Below are 18,836 nucleotides of genomic sequence, written 5' to 3'. Positions count from 1 at the left end.
CAAATAGATTTAAAAATACATCTGCTATACTTTTTTTTTTTTTTTTTTGTACCAGAGATCAATCTTAGGATCTTGCACTTGCCAAGAAGGTGCTTATGCCAGTGAGCTATCTCCCCAGCCCATCATAAATTTTGAGCCCACACATCCTCAGCCAATGACAAAGAAAGATACAAATGCTACTGCTTCTTCATTTCTTACTGAGCTATAATATACATATGGAAAGTTGGGAATAAATTAACAGTAACGTCTAATGGGTTTTCAAAGTGAAATGCTGGGTGTGCATCATCCAAAGCAAGATAATGATAACATGTGATAACACATGATAACAAGGTGATAACACATCATCAGAAGCTGTCCAGTAGGGCTGGGGAGATGGCTCAAGTAGAAAAAGTACTTGCCTGGCAAGAGCAAGGTCCTGAGTTCAATCCTCAGGACCTTGGATTGAACCAAAAAAAAAAAAAAAAAAGCCATCCAGAAGTTCCTCTGGTCCTGAAGCAGCTTCCATAAAACATGATGGCCCTTTCAGATTCTAGTACAATAAATCATTTTGCCTGTCTTAGAACTTTACAAAACTCAATAATAGAGAGCTACTTGATTTTTGTATTACTACACTATCTCTGAGATTTTTACCTTATGCTTTGTAATTGTAGCTTGTTCACTTTTATGGGTGTATGTTTTTCCATTAGAAAAATACACTATTATGTATGTATTCACTGTAACAAAGATATACTATGCCACAGAACACTTATAGACTTGCACGTGTCTTTTGGTGAACATATTATGGAAATATCTTGATTCATGAATGATTCTGTTCATGAACAGTTTGGTTCCTGAATAGAAATGTTTGGTAAGATTTGGTTTCTCTTAAAACTCTGCCCTGAGTGAGGAATATGACTTCAGCCCTCTTCTCTGCAAGAACATGAACAGGACCCTCTTCCCTAGCGTCATGGAATGACAGAAGTTCATGAACCAAGTGACTTTGTGTGTGCATGTGTGTGTGCTATATTTCAGAATAGAATAGAATAACCTTGTTAGAATAAATTTTATTAAAACTATGTAGCAATTCAAAACCATGTACATGAATTATTTCATAATTTAAAATAAGAAAAGTCAATTTCTGGTCATTTTATGGGTCTTATTTATGTAGAGTGAGACTTTTTGGATAAGACGTAGCTTGTTATATCAAGCGTGAAGAAATTCAGAGCTTTGAATGAGAATCTGAGGTACTACCATAAAAAGACAGAATAAGTACAGGCTTTGTGTGGGTTTAAACTTTCAGAACCTTAGTTTCTATGTCTGAAATATATAAATGCTACTTTCAGTAATTATTTAAAATGAAGTTATAAATAATAGAAGGCATAAAAGCCATCTTTTTCATTGAAAAACAGTATAGCCTAGAGGTTCTGAGGATAGCCAAGTGTATTCTGAAATGAGTTGCTTAAGCGGACCAAGAGCCATTTCTCCAGAAAATAGTACGTGTTCAGGCAGCTGAATTGGATAGAAATGGTATAGGCAGTCAGACAGGGTTAGGCCCTGGAAGGAGCCAGTATAGAAAATGAAATACCTGGTAACTGTGGGAGAGATAAGCACTCCAGCTGTGGGTCAGTCTTTAAGACAAAAGGTTAAACAAATGCAGCCACATACCTCCCTAGGGATAGGCATCAGAGATTGATATTCTAAATAGGTATCAATTACCTTAAAAAAGCCATGAAGAGTCACTGACCCAGTGCCCTACAGGAAAAGCCCCTGTTCTGTATTCATGCCCAATTGCTACATAACTTGTTTCTCCTTTGATCTCTATTTAATTAATTTTACCTGAGCAGTTATGCTTGTAATCTTATTGGATGATGCTAGTTTTACCCACCTTATGCCAGCCTTGTGAGTTCCATTTTCCTGCCTTGGACCTACCTTGAGCCATGGATTTGCTCTATGAAAATCTCTAGAAAAGGCAGGTTTATTGGCAGCCCACTCGGGTCTTCTGCCCTTCTCTAGGACAGAAGCTTCCTTTCTCTCAATAAATACATTCTGCACTTGACTTCTGTTGTTCCTAAAATTCATTCTTCAATTTTAGAGAACACAGACTCAACATAGTAAATGATGCATAGACACATTACCATTAATCATCTTCAAAATACTCCCCCCTCAGAAATCTTTCAGGTTGGAAGTTTCTTTCTCCTATATCAAAAACACAACTTATTACAGTGTCTAGATGGTGTATTTTCCTTATTTGTTTTATTTTATTTTGATAGACAATAGGATCCCCTGAATAAATTTATGGAGTGCAATACTATGTGGAGCTTTTTTTTTTTAAAGTGTACAAATTAGAATTAAAACAGAATAAATCACAAGTGATGCAAATTTGCATCCAAAAATAATATGAAATTAACAGTATTTGCTGTAATACACAGTGCTGACCTCCAATCAGTCATTCATACAACCAAATACATGCATACAAAATTGGAAGAAGAGAGAAATCAACAAAGAAATGCATAAGAAATAAAGAAGAGAAAAAAGAGAAACAACTAAAAATGGAGATGAAACAAGGTAAAGGATCAACTGCTTCTTTCCTGAGATAGGAGAAATGCATCCTCTAGCCGTTCAAACAATCCTGCTTACATACTTAGACTGATCTTCCTCCACTCCCTTCTCCTGTCCTTCTCCCCAACCCAGCAACTACTTCCCTTTAAATAAGGAAGAAATCTTACAAGTAGGATAGAATATCTGGAAGATACTAGAGACAGAAAGACTAGTTATGGTAATATTTGGACAGGAAAACATGGATGTATAAGACAATACATAAAAGTTACAAAATAGAATAAAATACTGTTATTCAAATATGAAAAAGGGGAGTCATACCAAGGTGGAATAAAGACACGATACTATCATGAGGATTAAATGAAACAATGAGTAGCAAGATATTTATCAAGTGATGTTCAAAAGTTGAAAAGTTCTCAAGACTTGTTAGACTGCATTTCATTGCTATTTCTAAACTACTTTTTAATGTTTAGTGAAAACAATTTTATCTGACTTTAATATTTCAAAATACCAGAAGATATTCAATTTCTAAATTTAAAAAAAATAGCATCATAAACTGATCTGTTACCAGCACAGGAAGGCATATATTCATTCATTCACTCATTTGATAGATATTTAGCTCATTTGATAGATATTTAGCAAGCACCAATTTTGTGCTAGGTACTAAGCTGTGCAATATGTGGACAAAGGTGCATTGCACACATTACTACCTTGTTCTGAAGTAATTCCCATCAAGGTAGAAGAGGAAATATTTGGACTTGAATGTCTGAGCATATAAGGCAGTATAAAAAAGCCAAGAAGGTAAAATAAAATATTGTTATTCAAGTGTAAAAACGGGAGTCATCATATCTAGATAGAGTAAAGACAGGAAGCATTGCTAGGCTGGACTTCCACTGAGTGACTGCCAACGCGAGGAAGTATGCTGAGGGACAAACAAGCAAAGGACAACACGTAGTGATGGACTGACAAGTCTGTATTTAATATAATTGTGGGATGGCGAGAGTTGGGGTACATATAGGGACCAGTAGTAAGAGACTGGACTTCCATGTGCTCTGCTGAAGTGGCGGTAGTGTTTATCTTATTTGTTTTATTTTATCTTGATAGACAATAGGAACCACTAGATAACTTTAAAAAAGTACAATGCCATGTTGCCTTAAGGGAGAAATCTTGCAATTAGGACACATAATGCCTGGAAGACAGAAAAGCTAGTTATGGAGCTGTCTTAGTAGTTGAGGTGTGACTATAAGGAACAGAATGACATAGTGGACTAAGTGAACAGGTAGGGACTCAGAAGACACTGTAAAACAATCAATACAACATGGAACCTCTTGGATGCAGCAGTTCCATAGGGGAAAGAGAAGTCCTGTAAGATATTGAGTCACAGCTATTTTTGATGAGAAAGCTATAGAAGATTGGTGCAGGTAGAACTTAGTAACAAGAGGAGAGTGGCTAGAGGTGGCACTTAAGGGCATAGTGTTTCCTTTCAGTGAAACTAATCAAAGATAAAGGGCAATAGCTTAATTCTAAGTATTACAGCTAGGGTAATGATAAAGTACACAGAACTAAAACCAGACTTCAGAGCCCAAAGTCTGGCTCTACTGTTTACTATCTGGGTAACTGAAAGGTAGCTGCCTGACCTCACCAAGCCCCAGTTCCCTCATCAGTCAGTCTGGCATAATAGCAATATCTTCTTCATGAGCATTTACTGTAAATGCCAGCCATGCTTTTGTAATTATTACAATAAAATTGAGAGAAGATGTATTAGAACATAGGGAAGGCATGACACATAATGTTACTTAGAATCTAACAACTCTTCATTCATTTATCTGCAAAATTGTATCAAGTGTCTACAGTATGCCAGGTAGTATTCTGGGTCCTAGAGAGACAAAGAGATCAAAATAAGCAAAATACCTGCCTTGATAGAGATTATATTAAAAATGGGAAGCAAATAATAAATCGGTACAAAATGCAAGTTGGATGGTGATAGTCAGTAATGCAATCACGTAGAAGGAGAAGGGCAGATAGACCAGATATACTTTGTTAGGCAGTGATCAGGGAAGACCAACTTCACTTGTAAAGCTAGCAGGTGAAAAGAAACTTGAATGACTTAAAAGGAGGAGCCATATAAATATATGCAAAAGGAGACTCCAGGGAAAGAAAACAGCAGACTCAGAGTCACTGAGTTAGACATTTCTGTCCAAGGAGTGGAGAGGAGGGAGGGTTCTTAGCTGTAATGGACTCTGCAAAAAGTATCAGGAAGTGAGATGAGGGATAAGCACAGAGGTAGAGTACACGGGGTCTTCTATACCATGGTATCATCACTGTTCTATCAGAAAAGAAACAAATCGGGCTACATATAGTGGAAGGCTGTAGTGTAGCGGACTGATCGGAGGGGCAATAGCCAAAGAGACAACTTATAAGTAAATTACCATGCTCTTGTACTCTGTAAAAGATGGTGATGATTTGGTTAAAGCTAACAAAGCAGTAAAGATAGGAAGCAGTAGTCTAATTTCAGGTAAATTTTGAAACCAGTGAATACAGGGTTTAGTGACATGTTGAATTTGGAAGGGGGAAAAATCATAAAAAAGAAACATCAAATGAGAGCTTCTGATCAGAGTAAGTGAACTAACAATGGCAGCATTTCTTGAAATGAAGAAAAATGGTACAATGATTAGATTTGGAGATGGGGTGGGGGATTATGCACAAGCACAACTGCTATTCTGAATGTAGCTGGTGTAACTATCAGCCATTTGGAGAGGCTGAGTTGATAAAGAATTAAAGGTTAATATGGACTCTGGGAAAAGACAAGGATAGAACTACAGTTTGGGATGCACTGGTATTTAGATAGCATTAAATCAGGGCTCCAACATGATGCTATCTGTAATGCTGGGGTAGACAGAAGGAGAGGAAGTCTAAAGCATGTGTCTCACAGGAACTGTTACTCTTAATAGATCAGTAAAAATAATGGGAATAAGTAAAAGATACCGAGGAGGAGTAGCCCATGGGAAGGAAGGAAACTGGAGGCCTAAACTGTTACAGGCCAAGGGAAAAAAGTCATCGAGAGAACAATTATGTGGATCTATATCAAATTTTGTTGACAGATTTGATTATACCATTTGATGCTGTGTGATACTGATAACATTGGCAAACATAGTGATTGTGAAAATCTCATTCAAACTAATAAAGATCACTGAGATGTGAAAGTAAGTACAGACAATTTCAATTTTTCAGTAAAGGAGAGGGAAGCAGGAGGGAGATGTGGTATCAGAAGTGTTTTAAAACTATAGAGCTAGGGCAGAACAGTCATTACTAAGGAGGAGATATTAGTGCTGCACTCAAGGGAAAGGATAACTCAGGAGTGCTTGGGTGAGTGAGAAGGGGCAGCAGCAGTAGGATTCTCAGACAGGAGCATAGGCAGGTCAGTGAGATATAATACAAAGATATGAATATAATTTTCTGAGTGTTTCTCTTTCCTTGATAAGGGGGAAGATCAGTCACTAAGAATGGTGGATGCTAACAGGTATTGAAGTCTGAAAAGTGAGAAGAAACAGAAGACGTTCATCCCATAAAGTGAAATAGTGAACTACTAAAGCAATGCACTGACCTTTTCTGAACACCTGAAATCAGCCCCAGTGGACTTGTGACCATACAAACCCAGTGAGTAGGCCGAGCGCTCCTCTCCAGACAGATGTGCTGGGAAGGCACAAGGTAGGAAGTGGTGGAGATGCTAATTTAAACAGCGTTGAACTTGCTTTTTCTCTTTAAAGTGAGTAAGATGGGGAACGGGGACCAAGGGAGGTGAGACAGAAGATAATAAATGACTACAAATTCCAAGTTGAGTTTGAAGGGAAATGAGGACACAAGAGAGAATACAGAGGGAAGGTGGCCCAGTGAGTAAACTGGAGGCCTTAGTGGGATTGAAGAACTGTTGGCAAGGGAGCAATAATAGGTGAGCATCAATCTAATAATAAGCTGATAGGAAGAAGGATGACAGAAACTGACACTTTGTATTGGTTTGCTGTGACATGGAATTGATGGAGAGAGGTGGGAAGGAGCCAATAGCATTGCAGGTAACAAAAGGAACCAACAGTCCAGTATCAGATGGATCACCTGCATGAATAGTATAATTACCAAGATTGATCAGAGAGATAATTGGAAAGGAAGTGATCCCTAGACAGTCACATCATCAGAGGATGTAAAAAATGACAGAAATCTTCAACAAAGAGGGGCTGGTAAGTAAATGGATGGCAGCATTCGCTTCACGGGAGCTACATTATTTAAGAATAAAAGTTGAACCTAATAAAGAAGTAAAAAGACCAAACTACTGGTCATTAGAATGGAGTCAAAAATAATGAGAAATTTCAGCTCTTTTTACATAAATTCATATTTCTATCCCTTCAGTATGTAACATTCTAACTGCCAGCTGATATTCAGAAATATGAGAACAGAGTAAACATTATGAACTTCTAACCAGAAATGTAAGGTTTCAGTCATTATTTTCATTTGCCTAAAAATTTCAAAGAAGATCCTAATTATTTCTGATAATTTGATATTTTATAGAACAATTAAAAAAAAGGAATTGTGTCTCCAGGCTTCGCTCACCAGGATTGTTGGCTTGGGCCTCCGTGGGAATCATGAGCTTAGCCCGCGTAGCTCGGCGTGCAGCCAGCGACCTCTCCAGTGTGGACATGGAGCTGCCCGCCTCCTCAGTGTCTTGACCTAGAGAAACAAGTAAGAATTGCTTTGATAACACAAAGTGCAACGTTTCAGGTTTAATCCAGGCATTCAAATGCCTTGCAACTGTTAAAATTATAGATGTTTTAAATGATAGTGCAGTTTTACTTTCATTCAAACAATACATTTTCACAGTGGATGTTAACCATTAGCTCGTTACCCAGAAAAAAATCACAAATTATAGTTTGATGCCTATCTCTTGCTCATATGTAAGTCCATGTAATGGTAGAGAAGCACATCTTGATATTTATTTATAACTTGCTTACAAAAATGGCTTGAACATCTTCGTCTGTAGATGTTAGTGATATTTTAATAGCTACTTAATATCACATTGTATTATTTACTGAAATCTAAGGAATTACTACTTTAGGCTTATTGATATTAACTCATTAAATATGAGAAATAAATTGTAATTGAAGAGTGAAGATGGTCATATTTACATAAGTTTACTATAATTCCGTTAAATACCATAAAAAGAGCTACTTAAAAGACAAAAATTTATATATGCAGATCAAAAAGCTTATGATATTACTTGCTAAGAAAATGATTGAATTTCTGAATAATGTGTGTTCCCTGTACTCATGTAATATTCATGTAAAATCATACTGTGCCTGCACTTACATAGGTCTGTATGTACACATACAAGCACATGTTGTACGTGCATACTGAATATCTGTCTAGAAAGTTCACACATCATTTTTACACTTTTGGGTACAACTTTTCAACTTCTTTAACTTTTCTATATCATATGCATACATTCTTTTTTAAATAAAGCCTAATTATGAGGTGGAATAAGACTGACTAAAACTTGCATGAAGGTGAGACAATGGTGGCTACCTTAGTCAGAATCTGTATACAAAAAAAACCCACAAGCGCATCTAAAAATAACTCTTACCTCTAAGTTAAAAAAAAAAGAAAATATTTTCTAGCAAACTAATTTCAAGTTTCTATCACAAAGTCTTTGTGGAAGGCTGCATATCCATCTACAAGAAACTACACAGAGAAGAAGAAAGGTGAATAAGATTCCAGAATTGACTGAAGATAATCCAAAGCAGAAAGTGCCCTTCGGCTGTAGCAGCTCTGAAGAAGCTTCCTAGGGGACCAAAGCATTTAAAATTGTATGAGTTTTTAAATAGCAACATCAGAAAAAATGGGAAAGAAAATTCTTTTTATATAGATAATCTAGTATGGAAAAATAGTTAATATTGTATGTAATAAAAAGGAATTTTATAAAAACTAGGATCAAAAGATCAAAGAAAAAGAATAAAAACTAAAATAAGTCTTCCCTCCTATTTAGTTTTTAAAATTCTATTTGACATAAATATAATAATTAGAACAACATTTGATAAAAATTTTTTTCTCAGAAAAATTTTAGATCCATCTATGGTAATAGAGACATTGTTTTCTAATAAAACTTTTTGATATTTTTCAGTGTTTTTAATTTTGAAGATTACTTTTTTCTGAGACTGGACTGTATTTGGTACATGAGTTCACTGGAAATATGAACAAAATTATTTTACTACTACTACTACTATTATTATTATTATTATCATTATTATTATTGGTGGAACCAGGGACTGAACTCAGGCCCTTGCACTTGCCAGGGAAGCGCTTATTCCACTGAGCCATCTCCCTGGCCCTACTACTATTATTTTTGACGTATAAAGTTTTTCGGAAGTATGTGTCATGGTTTGAGGTTTTTCAAGGGGAACAATAATATAATACAGGACATTTAATTTATAATATTATTTTATGATGAATCACCCAAAGAATCATATACAAAGAGTGCAGGAAATTTGTCTACATACTAAAGACCCAAGACTCCAGTTGAAGGCCTGGATTCCATTCAAGTAATGTCTTGCTTGAGTCTAGCTGAAGACTGAGAGCTCATAACAATGCCTCCCATAAATCCAGCTGGAGGCCTAGAGCCCACAAAAGGTCTCATGCAGGCCTGTTTCATGGATCTGCACTGGGAAGACCTGCAGGTCAGTGGTGGAAGCTAGAAAATCTCTGCCAGAGCAATGAAGGGATTCATTATCTTACCATGTACCTCATCATCCAGGTGCAGCTAGGTTGATAGAAAGGTGGAATGGTCTTCGGAAGACACAATTGCAGCATCAGCTAGGTGGCAATAGCTTTCAGGGCGTGGGTTTCAAAAGGCTGTTTATGCTTTGAATCAGCATACACTATATGGTACTATGTCTCGCATAGCCAGTATTCATGGGTCCAGGAATCAAGGTGTGGGAGTAGGAATGGTACCACTCACCATTACCCCCAGTGATCCACTAGCAAAATTTTTGCTTCCTGTCTCCATGACCTTATGTTCTACTGGATCAGAAGTTCTAGTTCCAGAGAGGGTAAGGCTTGTACCAGGAAGCAGAACAATGATACCACTGAACTGCAAGCTAAGATTTTCTCCTGGTCATTTTGGTCTCCTCATGACTCTGAGGAAAGAAGCTGAAGAGGGAGTCACAGTGCTGTCTGGGTTGTTTGATCCACACTATCATGGGAAAATTGGACTACTACTCCTCAGTGGAGGAAAGAAAAAATGTAGGTGGAGTACAGGAGCTCCTTTAGGGTGCCTATTAATGTTACCATGCCCTGTTATTAAAGTTAATGAGATACTACAATACCCTAATACAGGCAGAAAGACAAATAGTCCAGAGCCTTTGTGAATTAGGGTATGGGTCTCTCCATCAAGAAAAGAACAAGACCTGCTGAGGTACTTGCTGATGGTCAAGGGAATATAGAATGGGTAGTGGAAGAAGGCAGTTCTAAATACCAGCTATGACCCCTTGATCAGCTACAGGAAAGAGGATTAAAATTGTATTATTTCTTCCTTATATGGCTCTGATATACTATAATATTGATAGACATAATGCTGGGTCTTAAGGAGTGTTTTTTGTTTGTTAGTTTGTTTTCTGTACAAGAGATTGAACTCAGGACCTTGTGCTTGCCAAGCAGGCATTTATGCCACTGAGCTGTCTCACTGGCAGGATTGTTAAACGTTCGTTATAATGCTGAAGTTATGAAATTATAAGTGTAAGCATGAGCCAAAGAAAACTTACCTTTTATTCTGGTGAGGAACTTAGTGCATTTCCATTTTTTGTACAGGATAGTTATGGTATGTTAGACATAGTTATATGCATGCCTTTGTATCTAGAGACTGGTTTAAAGAAACGTGTTTAGTTGCCAAGTGGACAAGGGATGGACTGTAGCGGTTGATTGACTGTGTCAACTTGGAAAGTTTAGTAACTTCACTAAATTGACTCAGTAATTCTACATCGTCGGGTGGCTCATCACCTAGATGACTTAAAAGGGAAAGGACGAAGGACAGAGGTTTCCATTCTTCAGCATAGCTCCTATCTTCACCTTCGGCTTGGACATGGTCTACTTGCTTCTAGACTCCTCAGCCAGCTGTCACAGACCCGCTGGGATCCCAGTACGGACTTGCGTGGAACACTGCAGTGAGCTCCAGACCCTGGGCTGAATCCTGCAGTCTCCAGTGTGCAGACCCCCTCTGCACGCTTCCTTATCCGACTCTGGCTCACCGTTATAATCCAGTCTCATAAGTTTTTATACATTCGTGTGTCTTTTCTTGTATTTATTTCTCTAGTAAAACCCTGACTGATGCAGTACACTAGTGATATTTACATGACTATAACTGAAGAAGAAATTAGCGTATTTGAAAAGGTGATCCTCTGACTGGGGAACAATAGTTCCTGCATGCAGAGCACATTCCCCACTCATTCTTCCCGCCCTTCCGGGCTCTTCTATGCTACAAGTTCAGTTCTCTAAATCCCTTCTCTTCCTCCTTTGCCCTCAAGCACCAGGACTGCACTCTCTAATTTGTAGCAGTGTCCCTGCCATACAGGGAACAGGTTAGACTCCTTACCTGAGGCAGGTAGGCTGGAATGGCTACAGTTACATAAGCCTGTTGTTGCTTTTAAATAACTGCCTTTGTTTGAATCTCCCCCATAATTAATAAATCCTTTGTGACACTATCTTTAGGGCTCAGAAGTTAGGAAGCATGAGCTTCTCTGAGCAGGCAAGCCGCATAAATCCTTTCTCTGCCTCCCTGGACTAGATTCTTGATTTCTTAGGAGTCTGCAAAAGTCTGCTATCCTGTTTTCCACAGTGTAACAAACACTCAAGATAATGAACTCCTGAAGAGACTCTGTTTTGGCGCATGGTTTTCAAGGTTGCGATCCATGATTGGTTGGCTCTGTTGCTTTTGGCCTGTTGCCGGAGCTTGTGATAGAGCATGGCTGCTCACCGCAGGCCCCAGGGGTGGAGGTCAGCCAGGGAGGGGCCAAGTCCGAGCTCTCCTGTGACCAAAGACCTGGCATTAGCAGTACTTCCATGAGGCCCTGCATCCTGGCGGACACCATAGACTGTGAGCAAGGCTTTTTAACACATGAACCTTTGCTAAAACTTTTACAAACTATGACAGGTAGTAACTTTCTGTTTTTCTCTCTGTTTTATATATGCCACAGTCGTCATAGTAAGCTACATGCTTGGGCTTTAAAAAAAAGTTTTATTTTCCTTTACTAGGCATTGAACCCAGAGCCTTTAACTAAGCTATATTTTAACTTTTGCTATTTCTTGTTTTTGGAAATCAATATCTATTTTATTTTATTCTTTAATTTTTATGAAATTATTTTTTTGTATTTGGCCCAGGGTCTCACCATGCAGCTCGGCCTCGAAGCAGTCCTCCTGTTTTCAGCATTCCCAGCGCTTGGGAGACTGAAAACAGGAGGATCACTGTGAGTTCAATCTGTGTAGTGAGACCCAATTTTTATGAGAATAAATGTAATAAAAAACCAAACCAGAAACGCTACATAATTTCACTAAACAAAATGATAGGAATTCCACAATAGTCATATTGTGTACCATTGTTTTCAAATTAGTAGTTCAGATTACCAGACATAAGCATGAAAAAATTGGTCAATTTTTTTAATAGGAAAGGAAAACACATAAGCATTAACTGCTCCTCAGCAGAAATTTGCAACATAATTATCCAAGCTATTCTTTGTATATACATATATATTTCTTGTTCCTTTCCTTGTTTCTTATTTTTCTCCTTTAATTTATCCCCATTGTTCTTTCCCCTCGAAGTTTCTTTCCCTTCCACAGTTCTTTATTTTTGAGAAAGGGTTTTGCTAACTTACTAAATTAGGTTGGGCTTAAATTTGTAGTAATCCTCCTAGAATGCTCAGTTTATAGGCATGTACTACTGTGCCTGATTATTTGTATCTTAAAGAGGCTACCTGATACTAATTACCATTATTCCAAATGGGTTTGGGAAATTTAAATAAAATATGGAGCAATTATGTAAAGAAGTTAAGAAAAAAAAACCCACAAAGTTAGCACCCAATAAAATTGGCTATAATGTGTTATGTGGTCTCTTCAAAGATGTTATTTGCTAACCAGAACTTATTTTATTTTTACACAAAAAGTCAAATACTACCAAATACAAAAATATTAACATTTACTCTTTATGCCTCAGAAACAAAAGTAAGGGACTGATCCTGCTGCGTTGCTACAGTAGATTCACACTAGAAATTTATTTCAAGAAAGCAGATTCTATCTGTAAGTCGTGGAGGTGAACACTTGCCTTTATCTATTGTATGTAAGTGAAGAGAGGAATTCTGAAATCTGCTATACATAGAAGAGATATCTCATAAAGTGATAACTTTTGTCATCTTAGTTCCTGGTTATTTCAGTTGCATGATCCAATGTGATGGTTAGGTAATAAGGTAGATTTTGCTTAAGTAGTTTGCATACTGGTTGTAGGAAGAAAGGATGAAATGGATAGAAGCAAAAAGTTTCATTAAAATCTAAGCCAATGTTCAATTTTCTTTTTCAGAATTAAAGTACAGAAATTATAAAATAATTTTGGAACAGTCAAAGAACTAATTTCATGGGTAGAAAACAGAATAAGTCCATCTGTAAAAAATGTATTGCGTAAGTTGATAGGCATTAGATCACCAAAGCACAGATTTGGTTAGAAGAATTGTCAGTCCTGGCTGGCCAATACAAACCTAAAATCTTGAGCATGTTACTTAAATTATCTTAATTTTAGTTCTTCCATTGTTTTTAAGAGGATGATGATAACACTGATCTCAAAGTATATTATGAAGAGTAAGTAATAGAATGTATGAAAACACATACCACAGCTTTGAACATGAGGCAACCTTTTCCTTCATAATTATTGCCTGCTCAGAGACCCATCATTAATTATAATTCTTCTTAATACTGTGTGTAGATGTTTACATTTATTAACTAAGAACACATGCACAGTGTAATGCAAAATATTATTTGCAGGATTTTGAGGGCAACTTTACTTGTTACTACAAAGTAGTCAACAAGGTCCTCAAATTGAAGCAAATAGAGACAAACATTCTAATTCTAAAGAAAACATCCATCATTTGTGGTTAAACCTGTTTTAGGACTTCAAAACTAGTTTGAGTGCCCTACCTGTTACCTCAGTATACAATGGAAAAAGGTTGAGTGCCCTACCTGTTACCTCAGTATACAATGGAAAAAGGGAAATGTACAAGAAGTATCATAGGTGTTGCTGACAACACTCTTTGAAGGCAGAGGCAATTTGATTCCAATTAATGTCTTCCAGTGAGAGGTTAATTCTGCTTGCTGGAGTCCGGTTAAACATAAAGCCACCGAACAAATCATCTACAAAAGGATTTACCTTTCAGATAGAAGCCAGCACAGGGATTCAGAGAGCAGGCTTGCTTGCCTACCATATCTCTATCTAAACAAGTAGAAGGGTAATTGAACAGAGGAAGACAGAGGGCTCGTGGCAGAATAGTCTCTTACCACTGAGCCTGAAAAAGATAAGGAGTTTATCATGAGTCAAGTAGCAAGTGGAAAGTTGGTCAATATTGAGACTTCTCCTTGCAACTGACATTCCAAAGCTCACCAAAGGCCTCAGGAGATCACGAGGGAGAGCTGTGCCTGCTAAGAGATTATTAACCCTGGTCTGTTGTCTCATAGCATGGAATTGGGCAGCAGAAGAATCCCACAGGGTCAGGTAAAGAATTCATCCTTGTGCTTCCTAAGAGATTCAGAATTTGGATGCTACTCAGGATCATGCTATGCCTCAGGTCCAGAAAAGCAGTAATGAACCTCAAAGAGTTCGTTATTTTTCCCATAAACTCCTCCTTACAACATCCCTTTCTTGTAATATGCCAAGCACTAGAGAGGTAAAGAAAAAGATGGTGAGGTTTTTCTTAAACATACTGAACATACTCTTCTGCCATAATAACAACCCCTCTGAATCATAGAGGATTTTAAAAAATGATTTGTAATTCCAAGTTCCCGGACCCAAATTCTATCCAGTATGAGGCAGGAACATTTTAAATTAAACTTTACATTACTGTTTTCAATGACTAGGCTGTCCTTTAACGAATAAAAGTGAAAGGAAAGTTATGGAATCTGCTTGAGATATTATGTAAAGGCTAGAAAAGCAACATTCAACAACCCATTGCTGAAAAGTAGTAATTAAAATCCTTGTTTATGCAATTTAGAACTGAAAAAGCCTATTAAACCAGTTATACAAATAATTAAAATATTTTAATTTAATTTAAAAAGAGTAACTACTCATTCTATAATGACAACACAAGTAGTCCAAGGGATTCCTGATATTTGAGTAGTCATTCTACTTCCCATAAGTCCTCAGATAATGTGAGAGCCCACAGAAAGCGAAGCATGACCGCTTTATAGATCTCCTAGTGACTCCTGGATATTTGCTCTTCTGAACCAGTCACTGGACAAGAAACTATTTCTTTCAGATCCCTTTGTACATCAAGAGCTTTTAAACTATCAAATTAGTGGTCACATAAAGTGGTTGTCTGATTATTACAATTGCTGGCCATGGTAATGACAGCCCACATAGCAGACTATTTTTTCATACTTCAAATAGCCCAAATCTGGGATTAAAAAAAAGAATTGACAACAAATTTGGAATAAATTATCTATCTATCTATCTATCTATCTATCTATCTATCTATCATCTATCTATCTATGTATCTGTCTATTTATAGAGATTGAAAGCTGGAAAAAAATGTTTCAGTAGCTTCAAACTTGATTGCCCTGACAACACTTTTAAGATTTCACAAAGCAACTAATTCATTTTGGCTTCTCATTTCAATATTTCCATACTATATTAATCCTAATAGAACTTTCAGTAGTTATCAAAATTATAAAAGACAGGCAAAAGGATGAGGGAGAATAATGCATGCAACTGGTTAATCAACCAAATTTAGATTATTTAAATTATTGATTAATAGCATGCAAGTTAATGGGAGGTCATATCCATAACAGAAGGAATAGAGAATTGGCTCCTGGGGTGCTTTCCCTGGTCACAGTGGGATGATAATTACCGGAATGAGAGGTGCTTTTGCTCCCCAGTTGGGCTTCTGACTGGCTGTGGCTGACTGGCGTGAGGTCTTGGCAACTTTGAATGGGGGAGTCCCTTCCTGCAGGGTCAGTGCCTGATGGCTTCTCAATATTTTTCATTTCCATTTCTTCATGATGGATCCAAAGATCAGGGGGCCGGAGGTCCTTCTGACTGCCCTTCCTTTTGCCCACGCTGTGGGTGGCCCGTTTCCTGTGGAACAAAGTAAGCAAATGTGAACACTTCTATTCAGCAGTTTTTCTTTCATTCCCTTCCTCAGTCCATTCAAGTTGGATACAGGGAAGGAAACAAAAGGACTCCCACAGGAACACCCTGAAACCCCCAAATTGGCAGCCTAATCTTGGCTGCCTTTCTCCTCTTCCCTGGAGCTTCACCACATTATAGGAGATGCAGTGCTGAATCCCCAGGGCCTCGGCTGCCTGCCAGAAAGCTTCCTACTCCAGCTTCATAAGCTGCCGATTCATGCACAAGGTGACAGTGGGTTAGATGGAGCCATATGCCAATCTTTGGAGCTAGGCATACGGTACCTGACTGCAACATCTGTTTAGGAGATAAATGAAGGAGTTGCTTTGAAAGAGCAGATCAAAATAAAAAGGCCAGAATTTGAGCCAACAGCTAAGACTGGGGCTTAGAAGAAAGTCTGTACTTCAGCTGTGTAATTTAATGTGAGTGGGACATTGGCTATTTGAAAACAAAAGGCTGCATGAGGACATTTTTAGGTGAGTGAAACACATCTGCCTTCCAGTTAGTGCCCAAATTCAACCACAATGAACTGTGTCCTGTCCATTGAAAACTGAAGAGATAGATCTATCTTTGGAAATGGACTTCAAATGTCTTTTATTTGCATAAGGTTTAGCAACCCAAATTTTACTCATCAAGTGATGATCTCATTTTGGGGCTGATAAAACTCAACAGCTTTATACACATTAAGAAGTGTGATGGTTAAAGCACCTGCAAGCAGGCCCAGGGGCTGGGGGTTCCATCCCTGGGCGTGCAGTGCAGGCCCCGCCCCCGGGGCTCGCTGAGACTGCAATTGAGACTAGGCGTGGTGGCACATGCCTGGAATCCCAGCTCTTGGGAGGCTGTAAACAGTCAGATTACTATGAGTCTGATCTAGTAGTGAGACCCTGGACACCCTATAGACCCTTCCCTAAAATAAAAAATAAAAAGTAAAAACTAAAAAGAAGTGTGATGTAAGTCATGTTAGCCACTCTATAGCAGGGAGTCACAGAATTATGGCTGGCAGGCCATGAACTGCTTTTTTGTTTGTTTGTTTTGTTTTATATTTGTAAATAAAGATTCATTAGAACAAAGCCAACTTCATTTGCTTTTGCACTGCAGTGGCAACATTGTATAGTTATGGAGCAGGTAGAGCTTGAAAATGCTAAACAAATTGTATTATTTAAGCCTTTGCAGAAACCGTTTTTGATTCCTGTGCCACAGTCTTATGATTTTTAATCTTTACTTGTAACTTCAGGTAATGTTTTAAATAAAATAATGCTTCTTCAAACACAGACTGCAAACAGTTAAATCCCAGCTTTGACAAGAGCACAGCGAACTTCTTCTCCCGCAGTCCTCATTTGTAAGGATGGTAGCTTTCTCTGGTTGCTAAATGACTCAAGGACTCCTTGTAGCCACTTGGTAAATGGCTTTGCTTTCCCAATTGTGGAATAAGAAACTCTGTAAATATTTGACAATTAAGAAATGTTTGGTGTTGCAATTTGTTGAGTTTTCCCAATATTCTTTTGCATGCCTCTTGACGCATACTGATGAGACAAGGAAACAAAGAACTTTCCACTTAATATTTATTTTGTAGTTTATTACAGAAACAAAGTGTTTTCTCTACTCTACTATGTCCCTGACACCGACCTGACTTTCCCTGATATCCGGTCAGCAAATCTGCACTGTCTCTAGACAATCATCTAAAATAACTCCTAGATAATTCTTCTCTGTTTTCACATAGCTCACTGCTAACCATACGCTCCCTGTTTCATTTCCCTACACTTTGCCTGTCCTCTTGAACTGTTCTGCAACACATACAAAGCTTTTGATGTGATTTAAACCTCATAACAGTGTAGAAGAATTTAATCTTATCCTCAGACTTGGAGGCTTGACCTTGCTGTTGTCCTTTCTACAAGATAAAAGTCCTAAATACCAACCCCAGCATTGTGTAACTACATTCAGAGAAGCATCAGCTCCCATATCCAGGGCAACCTAATCAGACTTCTGAGGACAACACAGTATTTAAATAGGCTATAGTAAAAAAAATAATAAAATTTTTTAAAACAATTGTGAATTCTGGTTTTCCCTTCCTTCCTTCCTTCCTTCCTTCCTTCCTTCCTTCCTTCCTTCCTTCCAACTTCCTTCCTTTTTCTCTTCCTTGGCCTTTTCATTAATTTCTCCATGACTCGAGGACCCGGCATATCTAGGTGTCATATATCCTAAACAAAGTTTCAAGCCTGAGCTGAGGAAGAAGCTCTATGTTTTTGTGATTCATGCACTCACCTGGAAGAAATGACTATTTCTGAGTCAATGCATGAGCAATTTTCTGAGGGGTTATAATCAGATCAAGCCCTAGCTCAGAATCTACTCACCCATCCAGCTATCAGTACAGAGTCTAAAAGTCTCTAACCAGTCTTCATTTGCTTTTTGTGCATATTCTATCAATGGCCATCTGAGCACATTTTTCCCCTATGACCTCTCCTTTTGAAACAGAAGTCTTTGCCTTTGGAGAGACTCCCTCTCCAGGCATCTGTCACAGGTGTGTAATAAAACTAGCAAGAGCTCATAACTAAATTGTCTGAAATTTTGTCTTAAAACCTTACCGAAACAGCTGCCACCCTGACCTTCTTCCCATCTGCTACTTCTCTCACATAATGACATCCTCACTGCAGTGTTCAGTTCCTATTGTTTCACCATAAGAATCTTCGAAATGTGTATGAAGAAGCTACTAGGACAGTGGTTCCCAGGGTATGGCCCCTCCATGGGAAGCATCAGTAATACCTGGGAATTTATCAAGGACACATACTCCCAGTTTCCATCTCAAAACTATTAAATCAGAAATGTGGAGATGCGGGATAGGGAATGTTTGTGTTTTAACGACCTCCCAGGGAGTCTTGTGTACTTCAAG

General features: G+C 38.0%; 1 protein-coding gene across 1 annotated transcript in view; it reads right to left on the bottom strand.

Moving 5' to 3' along the window:
* The window catches only part of Dcc (DCC netrin 1 receptor), a 1,292,183-nt gene that overhangs the window by 46,609 nt on the left and 1,226,738 nt on the right, over positions 1-18,836 (bottom strand). Inside the window, exons 24-25 of the mRNA XM_004623665.2 lie at positions 15,672-15,898; positions 7,138-7,254 (exon numbers count right to left, since the gene is read on the bottom strand). Of these exons, the coding sequence (XP_004623722.1) occupies positions 7,138-7,254; positions 15,672-15,898 (344 nt within the window). The remainder of the gene's footprint in view (positions 1-7,137; positions 7,255-15,671; positions 15,899-18,836) is intronic.

This window comes from Octodon degus, unplaced genomic scaffold (genome assembly GCF_000260255.1).
Source record: "Octodon degus isolate 3935 unplaced genomic scaffold, OctDeg1.0 scaffold00003, whole genome shotgun sequence".
In the NCBI taxonomy this organism is placed as follows: Eukaryota; Metazoa; Chordata; class Mammalia; order Rodentia; family Octodontidae; genus Octodon; species Octodon degus.
This window is presented reverse-complemented; position numbering and strand designations above follow the sequence as displayed.